At 51.3% G+C, this 22,962-nt stretch overlaps 1 protein-coding gene and 1 long non-coding RNA gene across 2 annotated transcripts; one reads left to right on the top strand and one right to left on the bottom strand.

The window, feature by feature from the left end:
• Positions 1 to 710: 710 nt before the first annotated feature.
• On the bottom strand, positions 711 to 8,864 carry LOC110481710 (uncharacterized). The gene is made up of 2 exons (XR_002467291.2): positions 8,651 to 8,864; positions 711 to 4,442 (listed from the first exon to the last, which is right to left on the bottom strand). It is a non-coding gene; the product is annotated as an uncharacterized LOC110481710 (long non-coding RNA).
• A 226-nt stretch (positions 8,865 to 9,090) lies between these two features.
• TMEM151B (transmembrane protein 151B) lies at positions 9,091 to 18,031 on the top strand. The gene is made up of 2 exons (XM_021550457.2): positions 9,091 to 9,266; positions 16,253 to 18,031. The coding sequence occupies exons 1-2, from the start codon at positions 9,174 to 9,176 to the stop codon at positions 17,687 to 17,689; spliced, it is 1,530 nt and encodes a 509-aa protein (XP_021406132.1). The 5' UTR covers positions 9,091 to 9,173; the 3' UTR covers positions 17,690 to 18,031.
• The last annotated feature ends 4,931 nt before the right edge of the window (positions 18,032 to 22,962 follow it).

The raw sequence follows: 22,962 nt of genomic DNA, 5'->3' as shown, positions 1-22,962 counted from the left end.
GGCGGGGGCCGGAATCTGGGGTGCGCAGGGCAGGGAGGCGGCAACGCTGCACTTCCCTAGGCCGGGCAGTCTGTCTGTCTGTCTGTCCTGGGCCTGCCTACCACCTGCCCGCTTGGTTTGGGTTCTTTAATAGCAGGAAGGTCTGCCAGGGGAGGGAGCGGGACCTTGTCCCACCCGGCGGTGTGTGTGTGAGGATGCTGGTGCGTGTGCGGGTGCCGAGTGAAGCCGCAGGCTCCGTGGGAAACAATGTGGTGGATGTCACTTGTAGCAGAGGTGCAAACAAGGCGTTTGCTTTTCCCATGTGTATACATTAAACTGTTCCACTCACTAAGACACCTTCTCATCTCTTCTGCCTTTACAGGGGAAGCCAGGAGGTCACTGTAGCTGGCTGCACAAGCCTCTTGGTCCAGCTACTTCTCACCACCCTTCTGTGTCGAAAATAGAAATCCTTTCAAAGCCCAGAGTGGCTACCAGGGCTCACACAATAAAAGCTAAGATATAGAGATCAAAGCTGAAAATAGAAGATCGAATGAAGGCCCAGCTTACTGCCTGTTATTGATTTACCACACTGCATTTCAGCGCTCTCTTCCCAATGCCAGAACTCCTATGGATCTGCATAGATGTCATGTAATTACTTTCCAGTGTCCCAAGCAGTGGGCTTTCCTCAAAAGACAAACTAGATGGCTCTGAACACAGCTGATGCTTTAAAATCAGTTTCACTTTTTGCTTTTATTGTTCAAGATGACTTTCTGTCTGTGCAGGATGCCCATTCTTCCAGTTCATCTGAGCAGGAGGGGAACAATCTCCTGCAAGGAAACTTACCTGGGAAGAGCTTGGTGATGGATACTGGATGGACTCACAGGAACCACATGCAGAGCAACAAATAGTTCCCTATCCCACACTGCAGCTGTTGCTTTGGGTTTGCAGGAAGAAAGGTTTTGGGGTGTGAGGGCAGCAGCAGGGAGACAGATAAGTCTCTTTTGGCATCAATGACTTCCAGTCACAAGTTTTCTTCCCATGCTCAAGATTTATTTCAATGTCTCCAGTTGTGTCTCTGGCACTATGTCACTGCAAGATTACAATTACTGAGGGAAAGGAGCTTCTCTGACATCTGTCAGCTCCATCCAGTGCGGTATGGGGATCTGGACCATATATCAATGTCAGTCCCTCTCACACCCTGGTGATGGCTGCATCCCAGCTCCACCTGTAGCTGTTCTTCCTGATCCACACACATAATTAATAGAATCTACTACTAGGTTATCCACCAATTGCCTTTCTGAATGCCTTTACCATTTTCTCTAGTAACATACTAGATGCAGCTCCATCATGGAATGGCTTCTTGTGCACTTTCCGATGGATAAAGTGGTCAAATCAACACAAACCTGTGTGGTGATACACAAAGATTTAATTTTTCTGTGAACTAGTTTCAGCTTCTCTTTTCATCAGGCATCAGTAACGCCTTGATTATATTGCAATGTGCTGTTCCAGTTGGGAAATAGGTGTGGATCCTGATTCCAGGACTAGCACATGTCCAGGAACAGTTCAGCCAAAGCACAGAACCTGGAATAGTAAGCCCTGAACCAGTTCTAGCAAAAAGGCAATTCAAGACCCACCACCAGGGACTCTACAGTCCAATCTTACACCTCTGGTTAGCAAGTAGCCCCTGGAAGTGGCCTTCCTCTGCTGCTGATGTGAATTTATCTGGAGTTTGTGATCTTGCAGCTTGCTTATGGTGTGTCTTGAACTCTTTTAGCTGGCTAGTGCTGTGCCAGGGCTGTGTTGCTGTGGTCTACTGCAGCTGAGTGGGGAGACCAGGCATGCCTCATTGACATCAGCTATGCACCCCAGGCATCCATGGCCAACCACTCTCTGCTCTGACCTTTCAACTACACCCACTAACACCCAGCTCAGGCACCATCTCTGCCAGCTCTCTTCGACTGGGTGTGCTTCTATTAACCTTTCAGACAATTTTACTGGAAAGTCTGAAACAGGAACTTGGCTGCTTTGCCCCGTTATTTGCCTTCTGTTACTCATTCTGCAAGGCTTGGCTTCCTTTCATGTCGTCTTCCTAAGAGAGAGCTTTTCTGCCTGGCTGTGCAAGTTTTTGACTTCCATAATTTTCAGAGGCTTTAAATACAGAGAGATATACATATGCATAAATATCTATCTATCATGTATTGAATACAGTGGTAGAGGGATTACAAATAATTAAATATAATATGAGGCAAATCTTGATGTTCTGATTTAGTTTTGAAGATTTTAAAAAACGAAGCTCTCGTTCTTGGGTCTCTCTAGTTCCCTTTAATATGTATCACTTAAAATGGTTAAAACTGCAGGGAAAATCTAAAGAGGAAAGGATCTATTCCCACTAGAGGTCAGTGTCATCACACGCTGTTCAAGGCACCAGCGCTTTCCCACCACACTGCGCTGCGAGGCACATCAGGTAAGAGTATGGACATGGGGAGGAACACCTAAGCTACCCAGACTCCTGGGCATGAGTCCCTGATAATGTCCTGTTCCCAAGCACAGCCTTCTGACTGACTAAATTAAACGAAGGCCTGGCCTGGCACCAGTATCCTCTCTGAGCTGTTAACTGGGTAAAATAAGTGAAAAGCAGCTGAGAGTTATGGAGAAAGGAAAATTATACCCATGGAAATTTTACCCAGTCAATGTCTGTTCTGAGAAAATATAATGGTCCTTTACCAGCTGAGGTCCTGTCATCTGTAAGCAATATTGGTCACCTGAAATTGTAATAAGCAGTTATTGCCACAATAATTCATACCAGGCAATGTGACTGGTGCTACCTTCCCCCTATGCAGACTGTCCACTTTCATTCCATATGAGCACTGAGCTGCCCCATTCCCTGGGGATGCAGCCCTTTTCCTTCATCCCCAGAAATCAGAAATGCCGAGTCCATAAGAAAGGTGCCAGATCCCCATTTGAGGAAGCTCCTTCTGCATTCTTCTCACCAGAGATGTTGCTGGGCACCCCAAACAACAACCTGGACCCCCGTCTGGAGCTCCAGCTCCAGTTCAGAGAGCTCAGCCTGTGAGCTGGACATTCAAGGGAAGCAGAAGCCCTGGAAGAGTAATGAAATTTGTGGGAAGACAGCAGACTCTCTTCTCTGACTGTGCTTTCACATATCTGACACCAAATCAATTCTGTAGTGCACCAAACTGGGTCACTTCACTTTCTGCTCCAATAAAGGAAAGGAGGAACATGACTTTTTGAGATGCTATGCCCAGAAGCAAGGCCAAGCTTTCCAACAGAGCAATTCAAAGCAGGTCCTGCTCAGCTACCCATTTTCTGGGGTAGTCAGCCCAGAAAGCACTGGCTGCCCTCTCCTGGTAAGTCTGGCTGAAGTCACAGGGTCACTGAATCGCTCCAGGGATGCTGCTCTGGGCATCTGATTGCTTTTTCAATATGGGATTATTTCCAGCCAGAATTTTTCTCCTTGTAGTCTGTGTTGGATGCCTTTCATACTTGCACTGTGCACTCCTGGAATGTATGGGAGCCATCGTGTCATTGTGGTGACACAACCTGGAGCAGATCAGGTTTGTCTACATGTAGGTGGTCAGCAAGTTGCCCAACTAACACCCTTCCTGAGAAGACTCCCACTGTTGGACAGAGTCCCAGTGAACAGGGAAATTTCTACCTCCTTCTGTCTTTCACAGTGTGTGTGATGTATAGGAAATTGGACAAGAGGATTAGTTAATCCCTTGAATGGGGATCACACCTAACTCACTCCACTCTTGGCCACAGCATTCACTTCCACAAACAAAAAGTGATCAGTATAAAGATGCACAAAAAATCCTCAACCTTACAAAGTGAATGAACAAAACCCCTAGATATTTTAACAAAACTTCATTCTAAATTATATCCCTCTTGTGTAATTCCTGTCAGCCTGGTGGCTGCTGTAGCAATGCTCTCTGCTTGCATGTGGGCAAATGCATGGCTTATAGCCCTTACTATGTATTCATGTGTGTGTGTGTGCTCAGAGCTCTCCCAAAGGAGATGGCAGATGTGATTATGAATGGGGAAGGAGTGGCAGATGGTCTTGGAAAACTGATAATAAAACCATGCTTAAATAGATGGTGAATCTGTGCCCTAGGTGAGAAATCTTGTCACCTGGGGCTCTCTTTATAGCTAGTGATGAGACAGACTCACTTCAGAGGGTGGCTCTGATAACCTCTGTCTGGCCACATCTCTAATGAAGAATGCTCCTCCCTCCCCATGGAATAGCTGTGGAAGACAGTGCTTCATTGCTGGGCTATAATTTATTCATGGCTCTCTAAGTACAGTTCATCTGGCAGAGACTTCCCAAGACAAAACAAAAACCTCAACCCACCCAGGCATGCCCCAGCTCACCTTGCCAGAGAGCACAGGACAGATGTTTCCAGTGCTGCTCCTGGGCTTCAGCATTGCCACACTGGACCTGATGGCTGGTAGAAGGGAGGATGGGTTAATTTTCATTTTTAAGTTGATTCTGCTTGAGCTGCTTTCTGCATCACCTCAGCCCCTCACTGCAGCCTTGCACCCCCACCAGCCCAGTCCTTGTCTCCCAGCAGTGCTCTGAGTGGCTGGGTATTACTCATGCAAGCTTAGCTCTGCTTTCAGGAGAGTTAAACCTCCCGGCTGCCAGACTGAATTAAGGCTTGTGTCTCTCCACACTTGCATCAGAGCGAGTTGGGAACTGGACTGGTGGGGAGCTGTACTACTGAAAACATGTGAGGAGCCCAGGCAGGGGCTGGAAGAGAGGGGTGAGCAGGGTGGAAGGGAGGGGAGGTGAGGGTGAGTGAGCTGTTTGAAATACTCGGGTGCTGAGCAGGAGCAGGTGGCCATCCCATTGGACAGAGCAGTTCTGACACCATGAACAAGTGATGACCAAGTCTGTGTTGCCCAGGTGATGGGGCACACAGAAAGTAGGATTGCAACCATTCCCCAGGACTTTGGCCACACTGACAGACCTGGCCTATACAATGACCCCTAAGCATGCAGTGAGTTTTAGCCCCCTTCCCTAGAACAGCAACTTCCCTGACAGCCAGGTCCATGGGGAGAGCTTGTTGGGACAGGGATGTTTCTTCAGGTCAGGATATGTCAACTCCTACCCTTCAGTGTGGGGAAGGCAAACAGAAACCTGTTTTCTGCTTTTAGGGAGGTGGCTCTTGGGAGCGTAACTAGAGACAGACTAAATTCCCTGAAACATTAGTTTCTGTGGTTTATTCATTTCTGGGGGTGATGGGGCAAAAATTTAAGTGAGAACAAAGCATTTGGCAAGGGAGGATTTGGCTCAGTTTCCAGGCACTTGAGGCAGTTGCCGTTGCTCTGGACTTATATTGGACAAAATGTCCTGAGGACTGTCAAACAGCATCTGGACAGTGCTGAATCCACTTCTCATTTCTAGGGGGGATGTGAGGGAGGGCCCTGGGTATCCTGCTGGGCTACTGCAGAGAGGAAAGTGATTTAACCTGACCCAGAAATCTCTGTGGAGCCTCACAAAAGCTGTGATGATGACAAAATAGACTCTCATGAGGCTGGATGGAAAACAAACCAAACTGTATACAGGCAGCCTGTTGGAAAAGAATGGATCAGAATGGGGATCAAAGACTTTTCAATGCCAGCAATTCTATTCAGTGAAATGTGCCCCAGAGCAGCAGCTACAAACCCATCTACTTTATGAGGTTCAAGATTTGGAGTGTTTGGGGTCTGCAGTCATGATGCATACCCCTGTTAGCGATGCTAAACAGAAATGAGCTCCCCAGTCACCTGGGGGTTTCCTTCCCACAATAAAAAAAGTACACCTGAATCTCCTCCCAGGAGACATGAAGTCTGAGTGCAGCAGATGAGAACACAACTAATGGCACATATTTCCTTGAGGACGAAGCTTTCAGAGGTAGATGGCACCCAGACAGTCAACACCACTGACCAGCAGTGGCAAATGGATGTTGTTTAGCTGGAGCAAGAGGTGCATTCCTTCACCCACACTCCCCTTGTTGCATTAATAAGGAGTAATTTAATTGGAGTGACACATTCTGGAAGGCTCAGGCAGCCAGCACAAAGTATCCTTGAAATTTCTAAATTGAATAGGCATTAATTTCTGAGCATAGAAAATCCTGCATCCTAACACAAGGGGATTCTCTGCCACGCATCTTCTTAAGAGACAAAAATCATCACCCCACTAGGAATCACTGATTGCTTTGGAACAAAAGACTGAGTCTTGATCACACTTGGTCTAATGAAAAAATAAAGCTAAACAAAACGATATATATATCTATATGATGCTGTCAAATCCATTTTTATATTTAGGCTACAAATACCAGCACAAGGATAGGTTATCTATGGCAGCCATCTGGTTTAAAATGCAGCCTCCATCAAATTTTTTTTAGAAATTGAATGCAAATTTGCTTCATGGGTAGGAACTAATATTTAAGCAGGAACTAAAAGGCAATTTTCTGTAACTACTGGAGACAGAAGAGTGAGACCTTTTGTGGTTTGATGCATTATGGAAAGTGAATGAATCCTGCTAATATGATGTCATGCTTTATGCTTGCTTGGAACAGATATGAATGTCTCTGCAGGGTGGCAGGTACAGGGTTTCTGAAGAACAAACCTATTGGTAAGGGCACCACCTCTACTTCAGTTGCTGTGTCTTAAAAGCCTCCCTCCATTTTGTCATATCAGAAAGGCATCCATCCCAGAAATATCCTGCTCTCCAACATGATTTTCCACTAGAACATCCTGAAACCTACAGGAAAAACTGGGGGGAAATCTCACAAATTTTTGTCTCTTGCCCCCAAGAAAAGAAGTATTGAGTGGATCAGGCAGTGTATTGTAATTACAACTTCTGGGTCCTCCTTCTGATGATGACACAGAACACAATCTTGGATGCTGTCCATCCTGCTTTAGTTTCTGAAAGGCCTAAGCATCATATATAGTCTTCTTTCTCCCATTCCTGAGAGTCCTTTGTTACACATTATCAGCCATGCCTTTGGGTACCTGCCCAAGGCTTGAAATCTGCCACATATCTGTTTTCCTCAGGAAGTGACTGAGAACATACACAACTTCAGTTCAGACAAAGCAGGGCACATAACCTCTTTTGTGCCACCTCATCTCAAAAATAGCATAGCTGTTGATGTGCTTGACCGTGTTGTCTCCAAAATATGCTGCCAGGACCAGTATCAAGGATGCCTGACACAAAAAACTCTACCTCTAGCTCACCAGTAGCCACTGGCTCCACCAGTGGACAATAAATTGCACTGAGGGTAGCTCCATAAGGATGGCAGCAGCCTGCTTCCCAAGGGCTGGTCTTAGTGGATAAATGGGCACATCAAAGGAAGCTCCTTGAGTCTGTGGGTGTGCTGTGAAACTCCTTGCCACAGAATGCATGAAACACCGACAAGTCCAAAATTAAAACGAATTCAAAAGTAAATGGACAAATTCCTTAGAGAAAAAGAACACCATGGGCTATTAAATGCAAAGACGTAAACCCGTACCACCTTTCCCCCCTATTCACCCTTCTGCTTTGGTCTTTTTGTATGATATTCACATTTTTGAGATAAAACAAGTGCTCTTCCTGGAGGGCAATCCCCCAGGCACTTTTTCGTCTAGCTGAGGTCACATTTGATAAAAAGCAGAAATGCATATAGGAATGCAAATTATTTTCAACTGTCTATTAGTGTGCATGGAATAACATGCTGCTACAGGAAACTGTGGCAGCTCTGGGCTTGTTTCTCTTTGCCTTGCTCTGCCATGACACACATCCATGTGTGAGTTTTCCTTGGACACATGGGATCCATCATATGAGGGTGAGTCTGAAACTCTCAAGAGCCAAAGTCTGACAGGTTGACTGGGCAGGGGGTGTCTGAGTGGTAGGCAGCGAAATTCCAAGCAGGCTGCTCCTGTTTGCTGCTGTTCCCATGGAAACAGGGGAAAGGCAAGAGGAAACACATCCCCAGCCTCTTTTGAAGATGAGCTCCTTTAGCAGCACCCCCAGCCATCACATCTATTCCCATAAGAAGCAGGGTTTGGCAATTCCCCTTGGATGCATCTCCTTGAGTGAGACCATCAGGCCTACATGCTGTTCCTTCCTCATCCCAGGCAACAGTGGACAAGTGCATGCCAATCATCCCATAGCCAAGGCTGAGCCTCAGAGTTCAGAAAAAGAGAAGTTTCCAGCAAATTCTGTAGCTTATGCTTCTCCCCAGTACGGATCTGGGGAAGCACCTACAGAGACACCTGATTTCCTGACTATCAGGGAAGCTGGGCTGTACCTGCAATATCCAGACCCTGACAAGTACAGACCCTTCCCAAACTCTATGTGCGTCCCCCCTGTCAGTTTAGGTTGAGGGTCCGAAGAGGCTTTTCCACACATTCCTGTAATCAAGCATTTCCCTGCTGAGAAATAAGCTGCAGCTGTCTCTGCAATAGCTAGGTGAGAATCTTTGGGCCCGGTGCAGATCACAATAGGGAAGATCCTGCCCAGCCTAAGGATTTCCGTGAATGCCAGGATCAGCACTGACGGTCACCACTGCCCCACTTCCCCCGACCAGCTGAGGTGCCCACAGATTAGAAAAGCAGACGGGGCGCATGCGAAGTGCTCCCGGTTCTCCCGCTTCATCCCGAGGGAAGGAAAACCCACGGGACCCCTCACCTCTCCATCAGCTGTCCAGCTGGGACCGAAGCCAGCCTGAAGACCCCTCGGCGCGGCTGAGAGCAGGAGCTTTCCCCGGCAGCGCCGGGCGGCAGATGCGCTCCTGTGGGGCTCGGGAGGGGCTTCTGCCTCCCTCTCTACTGCCGGCCGGCGCCTCAAGGTCATCCACCGTTCCGCTCGGGCGGCCGCGGATCCCGCCGTGCCCCCATCCCCATCCCCATCCCCATCCCCATCCCCATCCCCATCCCCGTGCCGTTCCCCCCGCCCCCGCCGCAGCCCTCCCACCGCGGCTCTGCCCGCCCTCCGCCGCGTGTAGCGGCGCTGCGCTGCGGCGGGGCCGGGGCCGGGCCGGCGGGCGGCCAGCGCTGCCGCCGAGCCGCGGCTGGGGGCGATGCCGCCGCGCCGCCCGCCCGCCGCGCCGCCCCGCCGCCCGCCCGGCGCCCGGCGAGGCAGCGCCCGGCGGCGGGCAGGATAATGCAGCTGCCCAGCTCGCAGGCACCGCCAGCGGGGCGCCCCCGCCGCCATGTCCCCCCCGGCCTCGGCGTCCGCCGCCAGCGAGGGAGGCAGCAGCACGCCGGTGCCTCCGGAGGAGGAGGCGGAGGGGGCCAGAGAGGAGGTGAGGAGAGCGGCCGCCCCCGGCCCGGGGCTGCCCCCTAGCACCATCCCTCCCCGCCCGCTTTGCATGGCGCGTTCGCTGACCGCCCAGCCGCGGGCTGGGCCGGGCTTTGCCCGCACAGGTACGAACCCGCTGGCTGGGAGCCCCTCTCGCCCCACTCCGGCCCCGGGGATGCGCTGCGGGCCGGCGGGGCGGGGGGGGTTGGGGGCTGGGGGGCGAGGATACCCAGCCGTCGGTCCGCGCCGCCGATGGGCTGCCCCAGCGCACCTCTTCTCCATCGCTCGCCAGTCACCTGGGGATCGCTGCGGAGCTTCCAGGGCTGGAACAGAAACTGCAGCCAGCGCCGTCCGGAGCGGGGGCCGGAGCTGGCGTGGCCGGGATGGAGGAGGAAGGGAAAAAAATCACAAACGAGAAGCGCGGGGCCCCGTTTGGGCTTACTGCCGCGGGCAGAGCTTGTTATGCCTGGGAGAAGTGGACGTGGAGACCTCCCTCCTTGCTGTGCGCTGGCTTCTGAGGGCATCCAGGATGTGACACAGCTGCCTGGGTCACTGTGAGGCAAGATGCAGTGGGCAGCAGGGTAGAAGAGGGCTTGGGGACATGGCAAAGCCAGGGGCTGTTGCTGGTGTTTGGTCCCAGCTAGAGAAGTGAAAGGTGCAGACTGGGACAGGTCAGGTACCAGCACAGCCTTGCCTCCAGGTGTGCTGCAGTCTTCCTCAGCAGATGACTTTTCTGGAGTCCAGGCAGCAGATGCCAGAAAGGGTCAAGAGCAGGGTGCCCTGTGCCTTGGGAGCACTGATGAGAGGCAGGAGTGCCAGCCCTTCTGTCTGCCTCTACAGATCCTGCTTGCAGCTTGGGCTTCCCAAGAAGAGAGAAGGTAACTGCACTGACTGGTGGGACTCACTTTATGCCATGGGGCTACTGAGCCATGGAGGGCAACTAGGTAGTGTAGGAAGGGCAACATGCTCCTGATGTGGTGGGCTGCCCTGTCTGGTGAAACCACAGCTCAAAGGGCAGCCTGGGGGGGGGTACTCAGAAGCTGGTGCATCACTCCCCCTTCTACTGATGAGGAGCTGCAGTTTGTGAGTACTGCATAATCCTGGTATTCTCTGCCTTCTTGGCTGGGCAGAACATGCATGCCCATGCACGGTTATTCTATATATACAGACTTATATTTAGATATAAATAATTGCAGGAGAGGAATGCTGAAGTCCAAGGACTGGGAAGTTATACAAATGCTGTATACTCTGTGTCCCTCTCTTCCTGCCTGCATTCAACAACTCCTGGTGATCTGAGCCCAGTTCTTCAAACAGATCCTGACAAGGGTAGCTAAACTGTGAGGCGCTTTTTTAGCATGAGGACGTGCTTGTACCCTGTGGTGTGATCTCTTACTGCTGCTGCTGCTCTGGCAGTGCTGCTTCTACTTTCAAGACAGCACACTTTTCAGAGATGCCAGAGCAAGAGCCAGTTTGAGTGAAAGAAGTGTAGTAGGGGCAGTGCCCAGATGAGTTTCCCTCACCTACAGTGACCCCTGGTTTGCAGGGATTATAAGATTGTCCAGGCTTCAGTTACTCTGTGGTGGCTGCCAAAAAGGGTGTCAGTATAATACTCCATGGCAGCAGGCAAAAAGACTGTATTCCATGATCTGCTCTGTTTAGGCTAAGGTCATGCTTCTTGTGGCCAGAACCTATCACAGACTTGCATGAAGCAGCTGATGGAGGAGAGGGAAGCTGCAGCCTCTCATGATGGTGCCATGCTTGCTGGTGTCTCATCTGATGCCATGAGGAGAGACTTCAGTGGCAAGCTTGGATTCATGGACTGACCTAGTGCAATCTTCTTGTCTTCAGAACTACCAGGAGGGGAGAATGTTCCTCCTCCCCTCTAGTGCCTATGTAACGCCATATGGCTGTGCAATGTCCTCATTTGTATCAGAACCAACATTGCCGAGTGTCCCTGCAGTGTGGCTCAGTCCCACATGTCAGGGTCTATTGGCCAGAGTGAGTGGGAAGCCAGAGGAGATGTCTGGAAAAATGGGAAACTTGCCGTGTCCTGTTTGAAGGTGTCTCATCTTGATATCTCATTGTGTCTAGGAGCCAGGCAGGGCTACAGGTGCTTCTCATCTTGTCCCAGCAAGGCAAGTAGCAAGAGCTACTAACCAGAGCTGACTGAGCCCTTGTTCCATCTTGGCGTCACATCCCTACGCCCATACTTAGTGGTGGCGAACTGAATTTCACTCATCAGTACATACTTGGAGGGTAGGAGAAGCCAAGGGACAAGCTCTTCAGCCTGGGAAGAAACAAAAACATGTCCTTGTCCTGCTGCTCAGGTGGGATCTGATGGAAGGAACCAATCCTCCTCCAAGGTCCTGTGTAAAATGGAGAGCTTGGTATGGCTGTGGGAGCTGACTGCCAGCAGGATTCCCTGGCTTGTCAATGCTCAGCCTTCCAGTGTCCTCTGCAGCTGGCAACACTGCCAGCCTGGGTCTGAGCCACTTCTTTCTTGTAGGCAGGTGGTTCCTGAACCTGGGCTGTAGGCATGGGTGTGTGTTGTGGGTATTTGCTGGGACCATCCTGGCCAGGAGTTGCCAATGTTTGTCCAGAGCCTTTGGTAATTCCTAGAAATGACTGGATCCTCCCTACGTCCCTTTTTCTGGGGATTTGAGGTCAAAGGAATCAAGGCTTATTAATTTCTTGCATGATGTAAGTGAATCCTGGGGAAGAGCCATGGAAACTGATGCTCAGGAGTCCCTCTGGAGTCCCCTGCAAGCTGCTGCCACCACCTGGCAGTCGGGAGCTACCTGGGCCTTCAGGCTGCTGCTCTGGGGCTTTTTGGATTGTTTGTTCAGCCCTCTAGAGGGCTGTCTCTAGAAGACACCTAACCCTCTCAACCCCAGGCTGATTTGAAATATGAAGGTTTCGCTTTCTGGAGGTGAATCGGAGATTTCACAGAGATATCTGCAGAGAGAGGCAGGTGAGAGGCATGGGAGGTAATGACATGGAAACACTTGTTAAAAAAGGGGACAGTGGATGGGGCCAGGGCCAGGCTGTTACTGGGAGTAGCTTGAAGAACTTGAAGGGTTTTAATTCTTGTTTCAGGGTCAAGGTTACAGGGTCAAGGTTGCAGGGGTGATTAAGGGATTTTGCCTCATGTGCTTGGCCACTGAGGTGCTGGGCATGTTTGTCCCCTTGAGGCTGTTTTTTTTAAAAGAGGATCCCCTAGATCTCAAAGGAGCTTAGTGCAAACAGTGCCTCTGCCCTGTGCTTTGTGGGTGTCTCCTTTTGCTTCACGTCTGGTTGTGAGTCATCCCTTCTATCCCCTTCATCCGTCTCCATGCATCCCGAGCAGCAACTGCAGGCGTGGGCCTCCATCTCTGTTCACTTCAGGGGCAGTGTCAGAGGCCAGTGCCATACAACTGGGAGGGGAGGCCCAGGCAGCAGCCTACCCCTTGCCTTTCCCGAGATGTGTCTCAGTCAGCGCCTGCTAGGTGTTACCCCATGCATTCCACAAAGTGAACTGAAGCACAGAGAAGGGAGCTGGTTGGGATCCCAAAACAGATTCAGCTAAGCTATGGCCAGCCTTGCCCCCTAGCACTGCAGAGATGTTTCAGTGCACCTGCAATAGCAGATTTGCTTACCAGTCTCCAGTGCTGGAGCCTGAGCAATGAAGAAGGCTCCTGGTGATGGACGGAAACCTTGTTTGCAGTGAAGTAGGGCAAGTCTTTTGCCTCATTCCATCAGACTGCAGCGGGCAGATGACGATAGCATTTATATCAGTGCCTGCTCTTCTCCTAGTGACACTGTTCTGAGACACATTTCTCTTTCCTCAGCTTTTTTATCTGCTTGTTTGCTATGCTGGACTTATTCAAGGCTGGTTAAGAGCTTAAGGAGACAATCTTATTCAGCTGCTTCTGCGGAGGAATCTGTGGAGGTGATTGTTTGCTCCTGTGAGCCCTTTGCAGCCTAGGAGAGGAGCAGGGATGCTGCAGTTCCTACTGGAATTAGACTCTGCATCTGGCTCCTCCTCTGTCTCTGCTGTGGTTGCATCCCATCATTGGCACTTGATCAGCTTTCGGAAACCCCGCCAGTGCAGCTGAGGTGTATGTGCTTTACCTTAAAAGCCTAGGACAAAGCTGGGTTGTAAACAGTTTACAGCAGGGGTTAGTGTGACCCCGTAAAAGCGCCGCAGTATCTAAATACTGCGTAGTCCTAGGAGGAGACTAATGCATGGACTAGAGCCCTGCTAACACAGTTCCTGGAACCAAGCCTGGGCTGCATCATGCTCCCTGCCCTGCTCGGGTACCCGCAGTGGGGCTTGCCTACATCCCTGCAGGGTGACAGCCAGCATCTCCCATCTCCTGCGACACAGGCAGTGCACAGTGTGAAGGGCTGGGGACTGACTGTGAGGTGGAATTTGCTTTTCTGAGACAGATGTGTCCAAAGACCTGTCATTCTGGTGCCCTTTCCCCAGCTGGCAAATGAATGAGCTGGATGCTTTGCTTTATTCCTTGTGCTCTGTTTGTGTATCTGCCTCCTAAACAAGGTACTGTTTCTCAGCATTCACACCCCACAGACACCCCAGGTTTGTCATGTACCACTCCAAGGGCCCTGTTCAGACCCTCCCCATGCTCCTTCTTTGGCTGAGCAGCTCCTTTAGTTCCTCACAATTCCTCACCCCAGGGAAAGCTGCAAGGCAGAAGGCAGCAGTGAGAGAGGAAGCCTCTAACTCCCTGGGTAGTGGTACAGTATTCCAGCATGGGAGAGCTGTGCTGCAGCCAAGCAAAGACAGAGGGGTCTGAGCAGGCTCTTGTAACTGCAGGAGGAAGAGCACAGCTCAGGTTGCTCTGAGTCCTGAAAGGGTCCCCCTTCCTCTCCTCAATTCCTTTTCTCTTACCTGGGGTTGCCTTCTTGTCCCATGACTGTGAGGCTGCTGTAGTGGTCAGTTGCACTGGGAGGACTGGGCTGCAAATGTGTCCATGGCACTGCCAGCAGTGCCACCCTGCACTTCTCCGAGTTGCCTGCAGTCCAGCACCATCCCACCTGCCAGCCCTGGGCTCTGTCTCCAGGTCCTGCTCTCAGCTAGTGTCTTCAAAGAGAGGTGCTCAGCATTGCTGATCACTGGGACTGCCAGTGGGATGTGCCACCACTCCCCTTGCCAGCCGTGGTTTCTCTGGACATGCATCCTGCTCTGCTCATCATGGGCTGGCTGGTGGGATGGGCAGGCAGGGAGCTGTATGCCTCTAGGAGAAAAACTTCTGCTGGAGATTTGGGCAGGATCCCTGAGTGCAGTGACAGAAAGTCCCACTGGCAGGCTTTGACAAGGGTGGGGAGAAAGGATTGGCCTGTGGGACTCTCAAGCAAGAAGCCAGGAATGAGGGGCTCTTCAGAAGAGCAAGATGCATTTCTTAGAGGAAAGAAGAGGCACAGGTCTGTCCTAGACCTGCCAGTGGCCTTGTGATTTCTGGTTCTTGCTTTAATTTTCCTTTTCATGCCAGAGTGAAAGTGCCCCTCCTGCTTTCTAGCAGTGTGAGCCCATGCAGTTGTTTGGGATTCCTGGATGAGAGACCTCTCCAGCACAGCATGTTCAGGAATGGAGAGTAATGGAGCCAGGCATGGACTGCAGTGCTGTGAACAGTGCCATTACAGCTGGTGTTGGCCCCTGCCACGGCAGAGGTGAGCTCAGGAGCTGCTGCTGCCTCCAGGTGCAGAGGGAGAGCAAAACTTGAAGCCTCTGAGTGAATTTGGTGTCATCTGCACAAGGCTGGTGTTCTTGACCCCCCTCTCTCAGGCTGCACCTTTGGAGATTGCTGGATGAAATCTTCTGTATAAGAAAGCAAATAGTTACTTTGTTCTTTCTTTGGGTAGGATGATGTCAGATCTCACAGACAATGGATCAATACTTGAGACTTCAGAGTGTTGCAGTGACAGAGGTTTCCTTAACCAAGTTTTTTTTCATGGATTTGTGTGAAACTCTGCACTTTACTGTGGTAAAGGCACCAGTGCACTCCCTTTAAAAAGTCATGTTACTGAAGCTCTGCCTTTTCCTTACCATGAAAGACCTAAGACCATTTTTTTTCAGAAGTGTGGACTGTCACAGCTGAATCTCAGTGCAAGCAGGCACATTTGCCAGCAGCTGTGAGTGGCCTCTTGCCCTCCTTGCTGCTGCAGATTGGTAGGGTGCTCATCCCTTCCATCCGGAATACTTTTTAGGATGTTACTCCATATTTGCTTTCTTTCCTACCAGAGGTGGCTCCATTTCAATCGTGGAAAAGTACTTTCTCATTGGTATGGTTTATAAAGCACTTGAGAAGCATTTCAGAATTCCTTAGGCTGCCAAGTGTTGTAATGGGAATTGTCATTACCAAACACAGACCTTCCCAGTTGCAGAAGGTCTGTTTCTCCATCTTATAGGCACACCAGCAGCTTGTGCCGCCCTGGTGGAAAAATTGGAATGTTGGTCATTACTGGGTAGTGGGGGGAGACCTGTGTGCAGTGGGATGAGCTGTGGTGAGGGGTTCTGGTGGGATGACATCAGTTAGAGCTGCTGGTGGGGTGTGTGCAAAAGCTGAGGAATATGGAGGAGATCACCCAGACTGTTATCTTGTGCTCCAATAGCTCTTCCTGGGAAGTGGCAATAGTAGGGTTTACTCCCCGTTGGAGAAGGGAGATGCTCAGGGTGCAGCTGACAGAGTTGTACTTGGCCACTCTCTGCCCTGTCCAGCTGGGCTCTGTCTCCCAGGGAGGGGCAGAGCACCAGAAATGGAGATAGGGGTCATAGTTGCCTGCACTGCATGACTGTCATCCCGTGAGAGACCCCAGCCTCTGCCCTGCCTGCTGAGGCCAGGAGCCCCACAGCATCTGCTGTTTGGTCTCTGTTTACAGAGCTATAGGTGCTACCATGGCACCCTGCCGCCTGCTCCCCTTCCCCTGCCACTGCAGCCTACTGACTCCTCTCTTGTTTTCTCTCTCCTTCTCCCCGGTCCCCCGGAGCAGCAGCGGCCAGTGAAGCAGTCTCTCAGCAAGTCCCTGTGCCGAGAGTCCCACTGGAAATGCCTGCTGCTGTCCCTCCTCATGTACGGCTGCATGGGAGCCATGACCTGGTGCCATGTCACCAAGGTGACCCGGCTGACCTTTGACAGCGCTTACAAGGGCAAGTCCATGATGTACCACGACAGCCCCTGTTCCAACGGCTACGTCTACATCCCCTTGGCTTTCCTGGTGATGCTCTATGTCGTGTACCTGGTGGAGTGCTGGCACTGCTACACGCGCAACGAGCTGCAGTACAAAGTGGATGTGGAGAGCGTGCACGAGCGCGTGCAGCGGATGCAACAGGCGACCCCCTGCATCTGGTGGAAGGCCATCAGCTACCACTACATCCGCAGGACCCGGCAGGTTACCCGCTATCGCAATGGGGACGCCTACACCACCACCCAAGTGTACCATGAACGGGTCAACACCCACGTGGCAGAGGCTGAGTTTGATTATTCCAATTGTGGAGTTAAGGATATATCCAAGGACCTCATCGACCTGGAGAGCTACCCAGCCACACGGCTCCGCTTCACCAAGTGTTTCAGTTTTGCCAACGTGGAGTCTGAGAACTCCTATCTGACCCAGCGAGCCCGCTTCTTCACGGAGAACGAGGGCCTAGACGATTACATGGAGGCCAGAGAGGGGATGCACCTCAAAAATGTGGACTTCAAGGAATACATGGTGGCCTTTTCTGACCCAGACAACCTGCCTTGGTATGTATCTCACTATGTCTTCTGGGTGGCAGCTCTGCTGACCCTATCCTGGCCCCTGCGGGTGCTAAATGAGTACCGCACCTCCTATGTCCATTACCACGTGGAAAAACTCTTTGGGTTTGATTACGTGGCAGTGACGCCGGCCGAGGAGCGCTCCTTCTGCCGGAGGATGCCCCGTGTCAACACGGTGGACAGTACCGAGCTGGAGTGGCACATACGATCCAACCAGCAGCTGGTGCCCAGCTACTCAGAAGCGGTCCTGATGGACTTGGTGGGGCTCTCCGGTTGCACCAGCTACTCCGCGTGCCGCTACGGGGGCTACCGGCAGAACTGCGAGCGGTGCCACAGGACTATAAGCAGCTCCTCCATCTTCTCCCGCAGTGCTCTGAGCATCTGCAATGGCAGTCCCAGGATTCCCTTCAGCAGTAGCCGCTTCTCCCTGGGCCGCTTGTACGGCTCGCGCCGCAGCTGCCTCTGGCAGAGCCGGAGTGGCAGCCTGAACGAGCAGAGCTGCCCCACTGAGCAGACACGCCTCTCCAGCCAGGTGACTGTGGAGGAGGAAGACCCCCCTCCTTATCAGGATGCTCTCTACTTCCCTGTCCTCATTGTACACCGCAATGAAGGCTGCCTGAACCACGACCACCGTCACCTCCATCGCAATGGGTCCTGCGTGGAGACCTCACTGTGAAAGCAGAAGGCGGTGAGATCTCATTGTCCATTGCCTGGCCCAAGCCAGCCCAGGATTTGGGGAGAGGAGCACAAGGGGGACAGCCTAAGAGGACATCAGGATGGAATAGACGTGGCATCCTGCTCTGGCAGCCAGCAAAAGCTTCCCCCACTGTGGCTCTGACCTCCCAGAGGGGTGGACGCTGATGCTCCCCCTGACATGGCACAGAACTCTAGACCAATCACCACATGCAAAAAAAAAAAAAAAATTCAACCAAACCAACTGCAAAACCATAATTCATGGTATCAAATGGGGAAATAAAACGACAGGTCTGATGCATGGAGGGGGTGGCTTTGGCTCCCAGCCCTGGCTCCAGGCTGTCTTGTGCTCCAAGGAACCAGCAGCCACCAAAAAAGCACCCTGCTGCGCCTCTGCCCACCCTGCTTGCCACACTGGAGCAAGACCCCTCACAGGGTGGAGGAGACAGAGTGGAGGAGGCCCCTCAGAGCAGGGTGTCACTGCCTGTGACAGAAGGTCATGGGTACCCAGGCACATGGAGCTAAATGGCAGGTTAGAGCAAAGGCTGAAAGCCACAAATCCACCTCTTCCCCTTCCCCCTTGACCATTCCCCACCCTCCCCACTTTTTTTTTAGACCATGCTCCGACTGTTACTTTTTTCTCACTGCTGGGAATGGCATTGCCTCGGGAGGATCCAGTGCTCAGCTCCTTAGGAAGTTTCAGTGTGCCAGCTGTGAGTCAGCTTGTTAAAGGGTTTTTTGTTTGGGCATGCAGCGCCAGGGAAGGGGTGAATGTGCAAATCCACAGGGAGCAGAGATCTGCAGTACTACTGATGTGTTTACTGGAGGAGGGCTCAGCCAGAAAGAGAAAACGGGAGGCCCCTGGTGAGCTGGGGAAGGGGAAGAGGATGGCACTGGAACAGACATCATGGTATCAGGTGGCACATCAAGTGGCTGGGGACCCTACCTGGCTTTGAAATGAATCTTAGTTGGTTCAGTCAAGGATCAAGGCTCTGGTAGGTTCAGCTGCAGTTCACCTATTGATAATGGAGCAGCAGGTTGGTGCATGTCTGCATAAGTGTATTTTGCATGAGATCCAGCTGGGCTCTGGCTGTGGACTCAGAGCTTCTGGCTCCTGGAAGCCTCATTTTGGCAGAGAGCTCTGTGGGGATAGGAGAGACAAATGCAAAAGCATGCTGGAGCATTGGGAACTTTGGCTGGTGAAAGGAGGATCAAAAGGATTCAGTTTCTGTGGGACCCCACTATAGGTGCAGGACCCGTGCAGGAGGCACTGCCAAGAGGGATGCTCTGCAGAACAGAGGCCAGGGATACGTTAGAGGAAAACCTGATTAAAATGAAATGTTTTGCATGACAGAGGTTTTTACAGGGAGGTGTCAGGCTGTCAGAAGTGAGGTGACTTCTGTGTAGCTCATTAGCTACTGGGTTCTTCTGCCTTGCTTGCTCTGAGCTTTGTGCTGCCCTTTCTACCCTGCTGGAAATGTCACCAAATCTCAGTGACATTGGGTAAAGAGGCTTCATACCACTGAAGCTGCAACAGTGTTTGCAGCATGCAGACACACAGTTTTTCCTCCTTCAGAAACACATCCCCAGATCTCTTGTGTCCTTGTTCTCAGAAAAGCCGTCTCCTTTTCAGTCAGCTCTTTGGGGAGTGCATGCCAAATCAGCCAGCCATTTCTCCAGACAGCACAACTCCTCAGCTTTGCCCTGCTTCCCTCATCAGCTGTGGAGAATGAAAGCTAAGAGCAGCACATCATGGGTGACAAGGGCAAGTTCAGTGGCACCTGGGCATTTGTGGTTGGTGTCTGCCTCCCCATCTGTCATAGAAGGGCAAACAATGAGGCACTGTATTTATGCCAGGCATCTTCTCCTGCCAGCTATTAATGAGGGGTCTGTCTCTCTCATCATGCTGCTGTACTGCTTTGCCTCCCAGGTCTCGAGGGGCTGCAAATGCACCCATGTACCACACTGGTCCTATTTTGAAAGTCATGTCCTGCTGGCGAGCTTGGAGTGGTCAGCACCTACAGGTGTTGTAGGACTCCACTTTTCATTTCCCACCGAGCAGTCTGTTCTGCTCTTTGTGCCCTGCATATCTTGGTTAGTGTCTCTTGTCCTTTGAGTCAGCTTGTCCTCCTGGATCTCGGGTGCTAAGCTACAAACAACAGTGATTTGAACAGGAAGTCTCTCAAAATCTCACTCTGTTTATGATTCTGTCTTAGCATCTGCCCTTACTTTCACTACCAGAGCTAGATGTTGGCTTAAAGAAGAGGGTCCCTTGGAGGACAGAGAAGCATAAGGTCTCTGCACATCCCTTGCTGCATTTTGTTCTCATTATTTTTGGCATAGATTCAGACTGGGCGAAAGCAGCCCTGGTATTTCCTTGCTTAGTAATGACATTTGGCTTGCTGTGCACTCCTGCTTCTCTCTCCAAGGGCCTAATGTAAGCCAAGGCCAATGTGGAGTGTCCTCCTGACTCCAGGGAGATAATGATGTGTGCTTGTATGTCCCACTGAATTAAGACAGTGGAGCTGCAATGGGTCATTAGTGAGGAATGAGGTCCCTGCTTGTTCTTCCTGACATGTTCTCTTTGAAATCTGCAGTTGCTTAAATTAGGCTGTAATGGCTCATCTTTCTATCTCCAACTTCCAAGGTGTTTTGGACAGATGGATTTATCTAAGTTTTGGCAGGCCTTTTAGCTCCCTGGGGCAAAGACAGTCTTCACAACAGGGACAGATTAGCAGGGTTTCTATGGCCCCCAGCTTTTAGCACCTGCAGCAGAGTTTCAGGCACCGTGTCCTTGGCTCTTTCTGGGGCTTTCCATGAGAGGGCCTGGCATTGTTCTTCTGACCCCATTTTCACCTGTGAAATTTTATTCTGGAGGTGGTCTTCCACATGGACACATGGATCTTTGAGGTATGGCTGCTGTTCTGACCTACAGGATCCATACAGTCTTCCTGTTGCTGAACACCTTCCCCATGTACATGGTGTCAGCTGCAGCCAGGTTCCAGCTATAGTCCCAGTGCTACAGTCTGTGGTTGGTCCAGACCCACAGTACCCTGAGAAGTGGGACCTCTCTAGGCAGTGTTCCCCACTGCATGCCAGGATTTCTCAGAGATCCCATCCCTCATATTCTTGGCCCTGCTACCCAAGTGAACCTGGTAGAGCTGCCCCCCTGGTCCATCCTGTTCCATTCTCTCAAGGGTGGAGACATGCCTCACGCTCAGTAAAGGGGGCTGCTGCACTTGGACATGGTAGGGGAGCAGGACTGGGCAGCAGGGACAGGAGCTGTCTCGTGGCTTGACAGAGAAGTGGTGGAGCTGAAGAGGAGAAACTGAAACTAGGGTTTGTCCTGATGTGTCTAGTCAGGCAGGAAAGTTCAGAGCAGAAAACTGGGCTCTCCCTTCCATCTCCTGGCACTACTGCTGGCATGGGACACTACCAGCAAAAGGGGTTTCCTCCGACATGTTGGTAAGAAAACGCAGTGCCCTGGGCCAAGTGCAGCTGCTGTGCTTCTCCTTATGGCTCAGGTTGCGTGCAGAGGTACCCAGAGATGGCCTGTCCCTGTTCTGGCACGTGGCCTCTCCATGGTGGAGTGGTCCTGTCTCCTGGCACATACCCATCACCCACCACAGCTCTGGGCTGTGCAGCGGTCAGGTGCCTGCTCCTCTCGAGACTTGTGTCTGCTCTCTGTCATGTCCGCCTTGGTGATGATGGCTCCTTTGGCTGGTCATTCAGTGGCCCAATCTGCTCCTCTCAGGACAGCCTTACCCCTTGTATCGAACCTGAGTTCTCCCTGCTGTATCTTAATCCCATTACTTCTCCTCCATTGACTGGTGAGTCTAATTGGTTCTGTTCCTTTTTCTCATGTCCTTCCTGACACAAGTAGGCTTGTTATCTGTACCCTTCTCTTCACCAAGTCCAGAGGCTTGATCTCGCTTGCCAGACCGTGGCTTGAGTGGTGGTGTAGAAGTTTTCACTGTGTAGCGAGTATGTCACTCCTGCTCTGAGCTTGGCCCGGACAAAGGGCCAAAGGTGCAAGCAGTGCCTTGGTCTGTCAGGGTGGCCATGTCCTTATTTCTGGTGCAGAAGATCTCTTCGAAGTGAGTGGAGCTCACAGAGTTGTTGGTCACTTACAAAGGGAAAGCAGGACAGCACACATCACCCTCTGGGAAGCTCAGAGCTGGGTGGTTGTCAGTATGATGGGGACAGTAATTAGGAGGATTTCTGCAGTCAGATGGCTTTATTTTTTTCCATACATCATTTAAACATTGCAGTTTTCCATGGGCTGAGAGTCAGACTCAGCACTGCAGACTTTCCTCATATACCAGAAGGAGGGAGGCAGGAATGCTACCAGCTCCTCTTTGTGGCCCTTCATGGTGCTAATGCAACCCAGAAGAGGGCGAGTCCTTACTGCTGCAAGGCTGGAGAATTAGTTTGGGCTATTTAGTGTTTTCTAGTTGTTGTCAATATACTTGTCAAGTACTTAAAAGCTCTCCAGCTTTTCTGAACTAGAGAAAAAAAGGAGAGAGAGAGAAGAAGTGTGTGAGAATATCTGGATTACCTGATCATCAAGACACATCAGCACCCATTTATCTATCTTTGAGCACAGTGGAAGCTTCCCACATAGTGCCTAGCACTTTGCTTGTGGAGAACCAGTCGATGTGGTACTTCTTTGAGCCCTCTGTGTGTCATGTCTCACTCCACACCAAGGAGGGAGGTTTCAGAGAGGGTTGTCAGGATGAGCAGCTGTAGGGGCATTCTTTAGGATGGTGAGAGGAAATCTGAGCCTATGGCCAAGGCCAGGCCTTCCAGCCAAATACACACTATTAAGGCTGGGGAAGCTGATGTTCATCTACTGTCACCCCCTTTTCCTTTTTGCTCCCCATAAAATGCACATTAGAAATCCAGCTGGTCCCTGCCCTCTTTGTTGTCTCTTCACTCAAGAGGCTGCAGAGTTGTTTAATAACTGATGGATGCCCATGGGGTGAGAACTGCAGGAAAAGATTTATTAAGTGGAAGTTTAAGAAAATTAGGTATCAGAAAATTAGCCAGTGAAACAGCACCTGCTGATTAGCAGGTGGGATGAATTATGCCTTTTAAGCTCTCCTTCCAGCCTTTCCAACCACAGCTTCAGTACTGCTGTCTAATGTCACCAGGGTGCTGCCTGGTGCTGCAGGGTACAGACTTTGCTGCAGTGTGCTCCTACTCTGCTGCAGTTGCTGTAGGGGCTGGCTCTGAAGTGCCACACCACAACCAAGA

Source organism: Lonchura striata, chromosome 3 (assembly GCF_046129695.1).
Source record: "Lonchura striata isolate bLonStr1 chromosome 3, bLonStr1.mat, whole genome shotgun sequence".
Lineage (NCBI taxonomy): Eukaryota > Metazoa > Chordata > Aves > Passeriformes > Estrildidae > Lonchura > Lonchura striata.
This window is presented reverse-complemented; position numbering and strand designations above follow the sequence as displayed.